General features: G+C 41.7%; 1 protein-coding gene and 2 long non-coding RNA genes across 12 annotated transcripts in view; 2 read left to right on the top strand and 1 right to left on the bottom strand.

Annotated features, from left to right (window-relative positions):
- Positions 1-7,148, top strand: part of thrb (thyroid hormone receptor beta) — a 52,551-nt gene extending 45,403 nt beyond the window's left edge. For 5 of the 10 annotated variants that reach the window (XM_023809705.2, XM_023809706.2, XM_023809708.2 and 2 more), the window contains exons 6-10: positions 1,348-1,553; positions 2,298-2,384; positions 3,079-3,225; positions 3,557-3,815; positions 4,510-7,148. In XM_023809705.2, coding sequence (XP_023665473.1) covers positions 1,348-1,553; positions 2,298-2,384; positions 3,079-3,225; positions 3,557-3,815; positions 4,510-4,751 — 941 coding nt within the window. In that variant the 3' untranslated portion in view covers positions 4,752-7,148. Of the gene's footprint in view, positions 1-983; positions 1,554-2,297; positions 2,385-3,078; positions 3,226-3,556; positions 3,816-4,509 lie in introns of those variants that run through there. The other 5 variants (XM_023809709.2, XM_072705543.1, XM_072705542.1 and 2 more) reach the window with 5 other exon arrangements.
- On the bottom strand, positions 92-10,174 carry LOC140581875 (uncharacterized). The gene is made up of 2 exons (XR_011984921.1): positions 10,061-10,174; positions 92-3,823 (listed from the first exon to the last, which is right to left on the bottom strand). It is a non-coding gene; the product is annotated as an uncharacterized lncRNA (long non-coding RNA).
- LOC111842774 (uncharacterized) lies at positions 10,150-13,707 on the top strand. The gene is made up of 3 exons (XR_002837992.2): positions 10,150-10,497; positions 11,244-11,369; positions 11,652-13,707. It is a non-coding gene; the product is annotated as an uncharacterized lncRNA (long non-coding RNA).
- Positions 13,708-13,752: the final 45 nt, after the last annotated feature.

Here is a 13,752-nt window from a genome sequence, read left to right as displayed (position 1 = left end):
CTCCAGGCCGTGGGTGAGACAAACCGTATCACAGTACATGGCAGCAATACACGAAGGGGTTCGCAAGGCATAAAAAAGTAAAGCTCATATGTGATAATTAACTGTTTATTATTTGGAAATTTTCAGAATTACCGATTGTTGAAATTTGTCCTAAATCACAAGAAGTTCTCATGTTAATGTTATTGATCTTCACTTATTTAAGAATTGGCAATAAAGTTAAAATAATGACGTGTTCGATATCAAAACATTAGTTTGACAGTAGAAATGCTTTTTGAAGAGTTACCCTTTTTGAACAATTGATGGCTATTCCCAGAATACAATCTACAAATTGGCTGGTGAAAAATAAACGCTGGTAAAAATAATCTTTGTGGTGCAAAAGTTTCAACATCAGTCATCCAAATTATGTGTGTTGTAGTATTTACTGAACACAATAATACAATTCATAAAGATTTCTTGTATAGCAATCTGCATTGAAGTACTTCATAGTATTCACATTTCAATTTTTAAAAAATCACCAAAAATATGATTAATCTGTATAAGAAATGATAAGTTATCAGAGTCAATAATTACTTAATCTCCTATGCAAATTTTATATACATAAAAAACTATAAAAACTCACAGACATACATATTCTTTACTTTCATTTCATGCATCATATATTTGGGATAAGAACACAGGCAAAGAATCCAGAATAATGAATACGTAAAATGAACACTGCATTGCAAATGCAGATATTTTGGGGAGTGAGTAACTGTACTTGAATTTTAAGCATGGTTCGCTAACTCCCGATAGTTCGGATGTTCGTTACAGCCCTAGTCATCCTCCAGCAGGCAAACACACATCCACTCATACGATGACACCTTGACATGATCTTACTAAGCGCATAATTGGCACTGGGTATGATGTGAAAGCAGCTACAGTTGTGTTTCTATCAGCAGCGTCCTTAAAAATGAATCAAGGAAAGTGCGTAGAATCTGTTGTGGATGTTGTGCGAGTCTCTCTCCCTCTCTTCCTCCTCACACTGTACCTGTTTGTCCCTTCCTCCTCACACTGTACCCGTTTGTCCCTTCCTCCTCACACTGTACCCGTTTGTCCCTTCCTCCTCACACTGTACCCGTTTGTCCCTTCCTCCTCACACTGTACCCGTTTGTCCCTTCCTCCTCACACTGTACCCGTTTGTCCCTTCCTCCTCACACTGTACCCGTTTGTCCCTTCCTCCTCACACTGTACCCGTTTGTCCCTTCCTCCTCACACTGTACCCGTTTGTCCCTTCCTCCTCACACTGTACCCGTTTGTCCCTGCGATTTTCCCCACTTCCGTCTCCTTCCACCTGCTCCTTGGTCTCAGTGGTGCTGGATGAAGGCAAACGCCTGGCAAAGCGGAAGCTGATCGAGGAAAACCGGGAACGGCGGCGGCGGGAGGAGCTGCAGAAGACCGTGTGGGAGAAACCAGAGCCCACGCAGGAAGAGTGGGAGCTGATCCGCGTGGTGACCGAGGCTCACATGACCACGAACGCCCAGGGCAACCACTGGAAGCAGAAACGCAAATTCCTGGTGAGACGTCGCCTCCCTGCTGCCACATCACCATGTCTGTTGACGAACCCCGGCCCCACCACTGTCCTCAACGTTAATATCTCCATGTGTTTGTATCTCCTTGTAGAGTATGGAGAAATAGCGGATGCTGGAGGCTGTGTATTCCTCAACGCAGCAGCACTAACTTATATTGGAACATCTCCTCTTGTTGTTTTTCCTCAAGCAATGTCCTTAATCTCAGACTCACTAAAGATGTGTGTTTATGTCCTCTGTCCTATTCCCCTTCTCTTTCTCTTTAGAGAAGTTCCGCTCCTCCAGCCCCTCTCCTCAGCCTCCTAACCCTGTCCTCCTCCTGTATGAGCTAATTCTCCCTTCCAGATTGTTTCAGAATTCACTAGTGGCGTTTCTATGTATAATTAAAAAACCATTTTGTCGGGATGTGGATAAAACTGTTTATCGTCTGAGCCATATTAAAAAGTCAATTAAGAGCTTTGATTACTGCAAGCTCTTTTCATGTGGCCAGCTTCGCCTAACATTGTAAAATAAATTAATTAATTAAAAATGAAAGAAAAGAAAAAATTTTACCAAAACTTCAGTCAGCACCAGTTTTTGCCAAAAGCAAAAATGTCTGCTGTGGAAACTCCACTAATTCTTCCACTTTTCTGTATCTCTTGCCTCTGTCCTGAGTTAAAACTTGTTTTTTTTTTAGTCGACTTGGCTCGAGTGCCTCGTGAAACTTCACGATCCCTGTTGATTGTCCAACAGGTGGAGGAAGCAATGCTACTTAATGAAATAACATGTAATTTATTCTATACTTCTGACCAGAGTGCAGTGGGGGTGACGGAGTCCAAGGTAAGAATCTATAGACCAAACAAACCGAATTCATCAAACGCTTCTCAAATCTCACCTGCTACCCTTTTTGGACACAGAGGGAAAAAAAAAATACAAAACAAAAGCAAAAATCTATTAATAATGTTGACAAATGTCCGTAGTCTGATAGCTAAAAGGAATACTTAGGGTCTGTAAGAGTGAGGACTCTCACGAGGTCACAGCACTGACTCGTTTGGAGAACTGTGAATGGCAGGCGAGTGAGCTGTAAGCAGCGACCAAACCTTCGCCTGTCGAAAGCCTGGGCTCCTGTCTTTCACGCTCTCTCTCTCTCGTTTCTTCTGGTCAGAAGGAAGTCAGTCCTTAGAGAGGCCGTTTTCCTACATCCTGAGTGCGATGTCTGTGATTGGTCACAGCCCAAGACATCGCCTCAGGCGGAGAACGTTTTTGTGGCCCTTCTGAATTTTACCACATGAAAACATTTTAACCAATTTACAGTTTGCCAGAATTCTGCTTTCAAAGTTCCACCTGCCCTCTTTCCGTTTTCCTTGATCCTCACAGTGGACTTTGCGCACTGTCTTAATGATGCGTGGATATGCTTCGTAACACCCCTCACGTGGAGCAGACGGAGTGTGAACTGTATGACGCCATCGTCTTGGTATCTGCCCTTCCTCCGTCACGCCGGCACGTGCTGAGAGCCTCCTCCCTCTCGTTGCAGCCCGAGGACATTGGCCAGGCGCCCGTCCTCAATGCGTCCGAAGGAAGCAAAGTGGACATAGAAGCCTTCAGTCAATTTACAAAAATTATAACCCCAGCTATCACCAGAGTGGTGGACTTTGCCAAAAAGCTCCCAATGTTCTGTGAGGTAAGAAGGCTCCTTTGACCACCTTTTCTCGGTAAGATCGGCAAGCAGCCTGGTAGCTAGCTGGTGTGCATGACATGAGGTGCCATCAAAGATCTGGAAGCGTTAACCAAAGCTGAAGATTGGTTGCTGGCAACCTACTCATGTTAGAAAAGATAGTGCTTTGGTAGGCGTGTATTTAAATGATCAGTGGTGATTCTCCACCCTGAAGTCAGTAAATGAGGTGGATCTGATGAGCTTTTCAACACCGGTGATGGGTTATCTGGACAGAAGGGGCGCTGAGAGACGGGGGGGCGCGTAAACGGGGCACTGACTGCACCGTCCTGCACCACAGCTGCCTTGTGAAGACCAGATCATCCTACTAAAGGGCTGCTGCATGGAGATCATGTCACTGCGGGCTGCCGTGCGCTACGACCCCGAGAGCGAGACGCTGACGCTCAATGGTGAGATGGCCGTGACCCGTGGCCAGCTGAAGAACGGCGGGCTTGGGGTTGTGTCGGACGCCATCTTCGACCTGGGCGTGTCCCTGTCCTCCTTTAGCTTGGATGACTCAGAGGTGGCTCTCCTTCAGGCTGTCATCCTCCTCTCCTCCGGTGAGGCACTCAAAAACACAGCGTTACAACACAGTATTACACTCACTGCATGTAAACATTGATGTTTCTGATCTGAGTTAACTTGCCTTCTTGAATCTTTCGAACAAAGAAACAAAAAGCAAATGGAATAAAATATACACTGGGACGGACATAACTGGCACGCAAGTACGCATTCACCTTTAAAAGTCACACGTGTGGCAATCGATTGTCGTAACAGTGAAAATTTGTATTTTAGGTGCACTTACACTGATATGGCAAGAAATCATCGTGCATTTTAACCTTCATATGCAAATTCATACTTTATTTGTGGTATAAAGGTTAAAATGCACGGTAATTTCTTGTCATAACAACACAAACGCAGATACGATACATTCGCACTGGCACTGTTGCAACAATCGATTGCTGCATGTGCTGCTTTTAAAGGTGGATGTGTACTTGTGTACCAGTTACGTGAAACCCTGCTTATACATTTGCGTATCGTAAATTACCCAAGGTTGTATTTAACAGAAGTTTTGGATGTTATTAGTATAATATTTATAGCAATATATATCAGTCCATATTTCCACACATTTATCCCACTATTTCACTGTAGGAATTTCATCAGTAATATTCTTTCTGGTGACTTCGTCCACCAGAATTCAAATTAAAAGTCTATCCTTAGCCGACGCCCCTAACCGCTGTGCACCGACCCCAGATCGCCCGGGTCTGACGAGCGTGGAAAGGATCGAGCGATGCCAAGAGGAGTTCCTGCTCGCCTTCGAGCACTACATCAACTATCGCAAACACAAGGTGGCGCACTTCTGGCCGAAGCTGCTGATGAAGGTGACGGACCTGCGCATGATCGGGGCCTGCCACGCCAGCCGCTTTCTGCACATGAAGGTGGAGTGCCCCACGGAACTGTTCCCCCCGCTTTTCCTGGAGGTGTTCGAGGACTGAAGGGACATGCCGAACTCCCTTAGCACTACTGAGTGTCACTTCATTCCATACCTTTAGACGTAGCTTTCGCCTAGTTTTTGACGGAACCATTCCTGTGATGCGGGTACGTGTGAATAGCCTCTTTTTTGTTTTTTTTTGTATATTTCTTTTGAGTTAAAATTTTGTTTTCATTGTTTTTTTTTTTTCGTGTGATTTAGTTTTTCATAGTAATTGTTTTTCTCCGTCTACCCTTGGTCCCACAAACCACATGACTTGTAGCGTACTGTATAATGCAAACCTCTTTCTCCTTTTTGACTTAAGCCTGGACAGTTACTGTTTAACAAGTCAGAAGCAGAAATCAGTTTACCTATGCTCCCACACTTGTGGAATCTTACGCAGGAAAAATAACAAAAAAAACCAAAAAAAAAACAAAAACAAAACAAACAAAAAAAACATTCGATCATTGCTTTCAGAGGAGGTATTCCATCTAATGAGCCCGCGAGCTTTAGTTATATATTAGATGTATTGCTGACTGAAGAGAGTGACTCAGTGTTGATACTCTGTGTTTGCGGCGACTACAACACACGTGCTCTGATGCAGGGCAGTCACGGATGTCACTGGCAGCACAATTACATATGCAGAGGAGAGGCCTTGTTCCCTCCTCAGCATCAAAGCCGCTCGTTTTTACGCTCCACTGAAATCCGTCGCTGGTGGTGACACCGCAAGGGGAGCAGGTGCAGCCGTTTCAGTCACTCTCCTGTTGAAATATGCCTCTAATTTGGTGCCAAAATCACACATCGTGCATCAGGGCCGCTCCGCTCGCCGGCCTGGACGTCCACGGTGACTCGTTCGCCGACGCCATTGCGAGCCGTGCCGCGGACACTCATGGTTTATGGGAACTCCATGTGTCATGTTCCGCATACACGTGAACTGTTCTGTGTTAGCCAGCTGAAGTGAAACTCGCTGCTGAGATGGGTGGCCATCTGAGAGGATGCCAAGAAGCACCTTTGTGTCCCAGACAGGGAGTATTATATGGGATTCTTTGCATATTATAATGTAAAGCATCGGTGGACAGCCAATGGGAAGCACTGAGACATAGAGAATGACCATAGCACTACTAAAAAGCAAATGTGATTGGGCCAGCCGGCAAGGTACAGTGAAATAAGCTGATTTTGATTGTTAAAGCTTTTGTATTACTTTGTCTCTCTGTGGATTTCCTTTGGAAAACGAAGGTTTTGCTTGTGTCTTTTACTAAGAATTACACTGCAGGAAAGGTACACTGCTATTATAGTGCTATGTAACATTCACAAAAAGACAACCTCGTCTGAAACAAAATGTTATTATATAAGCTTCTAATTACTCTTCAAAGCAGCTTTAGTCTGTAAAGTGATACCTTTTTATAAGCAATAGATCTGTGGCAGTGTTCTAATGACTGGGGCGAAACTGCATCAACTCAAGGCAATGCATAGACAATCAGTGAGTGAACCCAGCTCACACAACTGACACACGCGTGAGCATGGGGGAGGGGGGGGGGGGGGGGGGGTTGTGCTGCAAAATGTGAGAATATCTCGAATCGTTAAATCAAGGAATGTTATATATTCTAGCTATTTTTTACGAATGCACCGTTCTGGGAAGGAGACTGTACGACAGTAAGCATCCAATACTCACCGAGACACATAAACAAAATACTATTTTACAGCGAAAAAGGTTGTATATTTTCAGACTGCAGATATTTTTTACAGATATTATATGCATAAAATAAATACTTGCTGTTTTAAAAACAGGGCAATCGACATTTTCTCATATTTATAGCGAGAGCAGTATACTGTTGCAACATACTCATATAAGATTGATACATAACTATCAATACAAGCTGTTTCAGTGTTAATCTGACCATTCCAATAGGGAGGCTTGAAACAGAGATCAGAGCTGATCTGTTGTAAGACACAGTTCCACTCCCCTGGAAGGCTGCACCTTCTCATTCTATTGAAAAAACATCCATCCATCCAGGTGTAAACCTTTCAGAAGCCAATGCCATAGAAGATCATCACTCTAGCCCAGAAATCCACCATAGGGAAGAAAAAAATCATAGCACAGAATTTTTCTGCTTAAATCTTCATTTCACATAAAAGCAGACAGAGTTGCACGGAACACGTCACTAGCGGTGCTGCCTGCTCCTACGCATTTTTGGTCACGGGATGCGTTCGTAAAACTGGCGAAATGGTTGCTTTGTTCCAGTTTGTGTAGCACGGAGCTGTCGACTGGCAGCACGGTCAGGAGAAACTGAAAATTTTCTGGTATTCTGGTTGCGAGTATTTGTATTAAAGTATTAACGGGATGATGATGATGATCTTGTTTGCACTTAATGTGAATTGGCTCTGATAATAAAGACAGCTTGGAGAACTCCCTAGAATTTCACATGGATTCGTCTCTAAATGTTGTCATTTGAAGGGCAATTCCAGCATTACGGATGTGACATTTAGACTCATAATGGCGAGCAGGATGCCTAAGTGTGGACAAGCTTAGTATCAATGAGTCAATTTGCATATATTTTCATGTAACCTCTTGGGTTAAATAAATCCTCAAAATTCATATATTCATTCACATGTTTCATCAGCATTATGGATGTGACAAAAGGACAGGCTTATGGGAAACTACAGATGTTCTATAAACTGTGAATTTTACAGACAATTGCAGGAAGCATAATATGTGTAACATGACTTGAATGAACACAAAAAGTAAAGATTTGAAAATAATTGTTGTTTTTTGGGGGGGGGGGAATTAAGGAAAAACTGGCATTATGGATGTGATATTTTTACGTTATGGATGTGACATTTTTACGTTATGGATGTGACCAGCCCTCCACAGACTATAAAAACCATATGCTTGCATGGTTGATTTTTATATAAAAGAATTGAAAGAGTAAATAGAGAATAAAACTAACAATGAATTGAGAAATTTAGACATAAGTGGACATTTTAAAAGCAGTCCTGTTTCTGTGATCACTTTATTTTTCTATGGTAAGGCTGACATTTGCATGGAATTGCCCAAATTTTTTTATTATTTTTTAATCTACGCGTGCGTTATATATCACTTTAAGTGTAACTTTATAGTTTCCGTAATGAATAAAAATAAATAGGAATCATGACAGCAGCATAAAAGCAGGACATGAAGGTCAGTCTGTGGTCAAATGGGGGGGAAGATAATCTCTTTTGAAAAGACCACATGCTGGGACGGAGAGGACTGCACAGTGGAACACTCATCACATAAAAACCACTCTAGATAATTGAAAACCTATCATGCCGCAATGACCTATGAGCTGTAGATGTCAGAGTGACACCTGATTTTTTGGGCGTGGTCAATAGTAACCAGACAAGGCAAAGACTACGCTCCACACAAAACCCACGACTCTCAAGATTTACAGTGATGTTCAACGATGGATTCTCTATTTTCTCTCATTTCCCCCATGGCAAGTGAAAGTTATGGTAAAGTAATTAAAATTAATTTACAAAGTACTAAACTGTAGAAAGGACGTAATGAGATAAAATCAGATTTAATGGTTAAAAGGCCAGTTTTTTTAATACGAAGCACAAACATAATGATGTAGCAATTATCAATATTTAATGTAAACACACTATATCACAATGTTTTAAAAGTTACAGATATATTACCTGAATTAAAATTTATAAAATATTACGAGGTTATAACACATCTGGTGCCCATAAACGTAGTTTTGAAATACTGGCATCAAACAGATAGCAGTCTTGAATATACACAATGATTAATGCCATTTGGCACACTCTCGGGGAATTGCCCCACACTGAAAAGTTCAGAAATTGTATTTCTCTCTCTTCACCAAGCTTATCCCCTCAAAATACCACTGCTTTGCTGAACATCACAAATAACATACCTTTTCCAAGCCTGTCAGCTAAATGGGTTTATCTACAGTCCTGGGTGTATTTTGCTTCACTGGAGTGCTTGAAATTGCTTACAGTACAGAAGAAGATTTTTTTTAAAAAAACTAGAATGCACCAGTTCCATACTCATAAACATACATTTATAATTCTAATATCTTGTTAGCTTTGATTAGCTGAATGATGTTTCATATTATCAGGAATAAATGACCAAAACACATCACACCACAAGCATAATTTAGCAGAGGTAGATAGTGCAGGTTCAGAAAGTACAAACCCAACCAGGTGAGTATAGAAAGTCACATTCACAGAGTAATCAAGTTGGTTGAAACAAAATCTTGTTCTGAATTTGTACTTTCTAGATCTGAAACTTCCATCGCTGCAATTTAGGTACATAAAACTAGTTTAAAATACTACAGCAAAGAGTACTTTTTTGACATTTCGAAGTAAATAAAGATTTATATGTTTGAATTGATAGCACACCCAGTGGGGTAATAGTGGCCTAATAATTTGGGAAGCGTACTTCCATTTGACAAGGTTGCTGGTTCAAATCCCTGACCAGTAAGGTCACCCCCCCCCCCCCATGTCATAATGTCACATATGGGATAAATGCAGAGGGCATATTTCATTGTTGGTCTGTGGTGTGTTGACAATTGATCACTTAAGAAGAAGTAACATTTGTAGGCCTATAATATTCACATTTCAGTATACTGCATTTTTTTTCCCATCTGGTTATACTGAGGTATCTTGAAATCTTGATGGTAAGATTTCCCATATATTTTAGCTACCATTATAGCCCTTAGTCCTGGGACAGGAAATTCAGGTTTTTGTACTTCTCATGCAATCACTCATTGTCAACAGGACGTCTTACCCGATGCCTGAAAACGCAAATAAAACTACACTTTTTCAAGATGTAATAAAAAACGTTTAAATGAAGTATTTATCTAGCAGCTATTAATCGTTAGTATTTGCAGGGACAGCATATTTTGTAAGATTGTTTTAACGAGAAAATATGCCAACATGCAATACCGGTCCTAGCCGATGGCAGGCCCCCTCAGGTGGCCCCCTAGGCGGCCGCTTATGTCGCCTGTAGGATTGAGCGGCCCTGGAGCCGCCAAGATGATGGCTAGACTTCATACCCACCGGTGAAATCCGCAAATACTAGCCAGTTACATACCGAGTCTGGAGGATCCTGACATTTAAAGATATTTAGTTTTTAAGCATAATATACAACGGTTACACTATGTGAGTACAATACCTGGTAAACTAAGCAGAAACTGTACTTACCTAACTAGCTAATCTAAGGAAACAAATAGACCTAAGAGGATTCACCGTGCACTGCTGTAAAAAAATGGGACTTTTTTGTGCTGAAAGCAATTTCAGCAGCTAATAAACGTAAATGAAGGCACAACTTACCGGGAGCAGGCAAAAATGTCTTTTGCGCTAAAACCAATCGATTAATCCCCGAAATGGGGGAAGTTGATTAATTGTCACGTGACCCGTTGCTTTCAGGCCTGCTCGTGCATGTGGTGTGTGACTATAGGATCCTACTGTGCAGTACTGGCATTGGTACTGGGTCCGATACGGTACTCACACACTCGTACTTTTCCTCGTGACAATGTGCCGATACCAAGGACCCGTCTAGCCGATACCACGTGATTCATGACGTACTGTATCAGTATCGTTGACGAGCAAAATATACGGGACCGCAAAATGTCTGCGGAGTGGAAGTACTTCAAAACTGACGAAAGAATCCAAAGCACAGCGGACTGTAGACTCTGTTCTGCTAAAATACCAAGAAAGTGTACGAAACGGTTTCATACAAGATGAGTGATCTAAAGTACAAAATGTAGGTAAGTTGCCACCGGAAACAACCGTCGAGCAAACACAGTGACAAGCACGGAGAGATACGATATCAAACGATAACCCTCGCGCAGTCAAAAAAACAAACACGCAGTGTATTTTACAGAAAAATCTACAGTAGGCTATATGCGTATGTAAAATGTGATACAGAAACGCGTGCCATATACAATATATAAATGTGTTAAAATGTATATAACCACACAGAAGTGAGTATACACTGAAACTACGTAGTAGTAGAACTCCGTATAACATCATAAACATACTATTAAGGAATTAGCGGAGCTGGCTTTACTTGGCATCAGACTGCAGTAAAAGTCTGTCTTCTGTGTGGATAACCTACTCCTGCCAGCAGTAGGTTAACATGTATATGCAGGGCAGCATTTTGATTTGCTGATGCAATACTACTTGGCCAATGACACGAAACTTTCAAAAATGGCGAATAAGTAATGATCTTTCATTACTGCTAATCAAAGCCCTGGCAATATATACAGACCTATAATTAATGCTGAGTATGCTAAATTATTGATGTTTGACAACTGGCTCTTTGCTATTGTCAAGTTTGGTTAATGTGCTGACACAATGAAACTAGCCTTTAAAATTGCAATAGTCTGCCAGAAAACTCCATAAATAAACAAATAAGGTTTAAAATAGAGATGTCTAGGTGTGTGTGGGCCCTCATAGGTGTGTAAATATTACCATGTTTAAGGTAGTTTATGCTTCTTTCGCATCACCACAGGGCTGAGGATGTCAAGGTGTTCTGAGATCAGTGAAAACTGCACATAAGCTGTTGCTGTCCAACCCAGATCTAAGACTGTACTCTGATGCTTCAGACTGAACTGCATGATGGGAGATCAGTGCCCAGGTGCCAACCTACCCTTTGTGTCTAGCCTGCCATTGGTCTAGGATCCTTCACTTTCAAAATGCTGCTCGTCTTGGGTGAAGAAATCATTTGCAGTTCATCCAGTAAAAAAAAAAAGTTTCATTTCATGATTGTACCTGCAATCATGTAGTTTTAAAATGGGAAGTAGAAATCTTATAGTTTTTTTTTTGTTTTTTTGATCTGGAAGCTTGTTTGATTCCAACAGCGACTACCTTTTTTACTACCTGGAATCTTATGGTAATTGGAGTTTGTCTTTGATTACAGAGAAAGAAAGGGGAGTCCGCAATGTGACAGGTTCATTTTCAGCTCTGCTGCAGTGGAATGGATTGTCACAGTCCGAAGTCCACGTTCCCTGACCAGCCCGGCCCCTTCTTTCCAGCCATTCACAATCACGCCAAAGGCCTGGTGTTTCCCATTGGATGTTATCTGGCTGTTCCAGCCCACTTTCTCACTTGCAGTGGGGCAGAACCAGCATTTTCATCACAGGATGTTTCAATATGGGACATTCCAGTGGAGCTGCCCCTAGTGGACAGACTGAATGAGTTTAAGCCAAATCACCCTGCAACACATTACAGCTCCTTTCCCCTCACGTCACCATAAATAACACTCACTTGCCCCAGAGACATGGCTTTTCTTCTTCACTTTCATTGGTGATGGCTGGGTCATTTCAACATACAAATTCATATAAGCTTGACAGGCTAATGTGGAGAACAGAAGAGCTATGCTAAGAGCTATTTTCTGTGCAGCAAACCTGGGGCAACAAAAGTCTTTTCTGTTTACTGGTGTTTGGTGGGGAGAAGCACTAGCTGATCGCGTCTCCCACAAATACATTGCGCTGCTTCCTTTTGCTCTGTGTCGCCCCCAACAGGTGCACTCCAGCACTCACCATTGAGAGGGTTAGATTACTCAATATCAGGAGAGAGGACATACAAAAAGAAAGAAAGAAATGAATTAAGGAAACACAGGAAGCAGGGAACATAAGAACATAAGGGAGTGTGGTATTAAGAAGCAGAAGGTTATGGGTTTTGATTGAGATGTTTCGTGGATCTCTGAGCAGGGAGCCCAAACCAGTAGCATGTCCTGGAACATCCATATCTCCATTCATACACCACTGAGGTTCACTGGATCTGTGTGCATCTGAAGAGATGTTCCAGACTCACTTTGAAAAATGACATAATGCAAAATTGCCTTTTTTTCTAGAGACTTAAAGACCTTGCAGCATAACACTTTTTGGGGCATCTTCTCCACTAGCTGTAGTAATTGATTACAGTACATTTTACTCCACAATCAAAAGAATTTAACCATTTTAATGCTTTAATTTTGCTTCTGTTAATTACATATCCCACTATACCACAAACACAAGTTATAACCAGCATATCAGCAGATAATAGGGGACGGTAAAAATAGATGTTTAAAATGTATATAGAATGCATGGAGGAAACGCGCAGTGTGTCCACGAGCCATGAACGCCCCGTTAGGCTTGCTTTTTACTGAATATATGTATAAGCAAACTTGGGTAAGAACCACTGAAAACGGAATTTTTGGCCTCAAGAACAGTTCAGCAGCTCAGTGTAAATTGGTCTTCTGTTCTGCAAGGAAATTGTGAACGTTATCCCGCCCCCCCTCTAAAAATTCTTTTTAAACCGAACAACTCAGGGCAATCGTACGCTGCCCTCTGCTGCTGAGAAAAAAAACGACTCACTAGTCATTCTGCTGCCAGTTTAAAATTTCACTTTTTAATAATATGTCTAAACCGCAATTAAATTGAGACAGGTACTTCTTGTACAAATCGTTTGTGTAAATCTTAAGCTGCTCGTGCCCTTGAAATTAATATATTAAATATAGAAGGTATTAAAAGTAAAATGCAACCCCCCGAAGTGTGCCTTACAAGCCTTAGAACAGGCAGCCGTCTCCGGAAAATATTCACTTTTATACGGATGGCCGGGAGGAGGGGGGAAAAAGTGTTTAAAAGCCAGTTTTTAACTTGGTGAGAACAAACGGTGCTTGTGAAGTAACATAGAACAGCGCTTGTAAAATGGCTCTCCGCTGGCTGCGCATTAAGACGGTGAAGATCCAATTCGCAAGCATTTTTTGTTGTTATTTCACCGTTAGACGGTGCAACATAGAACAGTCTGTGCTCTGTCATGACTAATTCATTTAATTTAGTCAGATGGGGAAACGCTACTTTGCCCTGCAAATGGCCGTGTTTTGATCCGCTCTGTCTGGGCTTCGGCTGTAATAAATTAAATTACCCAAAGGTGTCACATGTTCAACCATGCGAGTGTATTAAATGTGAGTATATTAGATGTATAACAGAATTTCACTCTTTAAAATGTGAGTACATAATACACATTTGTGAATAAAG

This window comes from Paramormyrops kingsleyae, chromosome 23 (assembly GCF_048594095.1).
Source record: "Paramormyrops kingsleyae isolate MSU_618 chromosome 23, PKINGS_0.4, whole genome shotgun sequence".
Lineage (NCBI taxonomy): Eukaryota > Metazoa > Chordata > Actinopteri > Osteoglossiformes > Mormyridae > Paramormyrops > Paramormyrops kingsleyae.
This window is presented reverse-complemented; position numbering and strand designations above follow the sequence as displayed.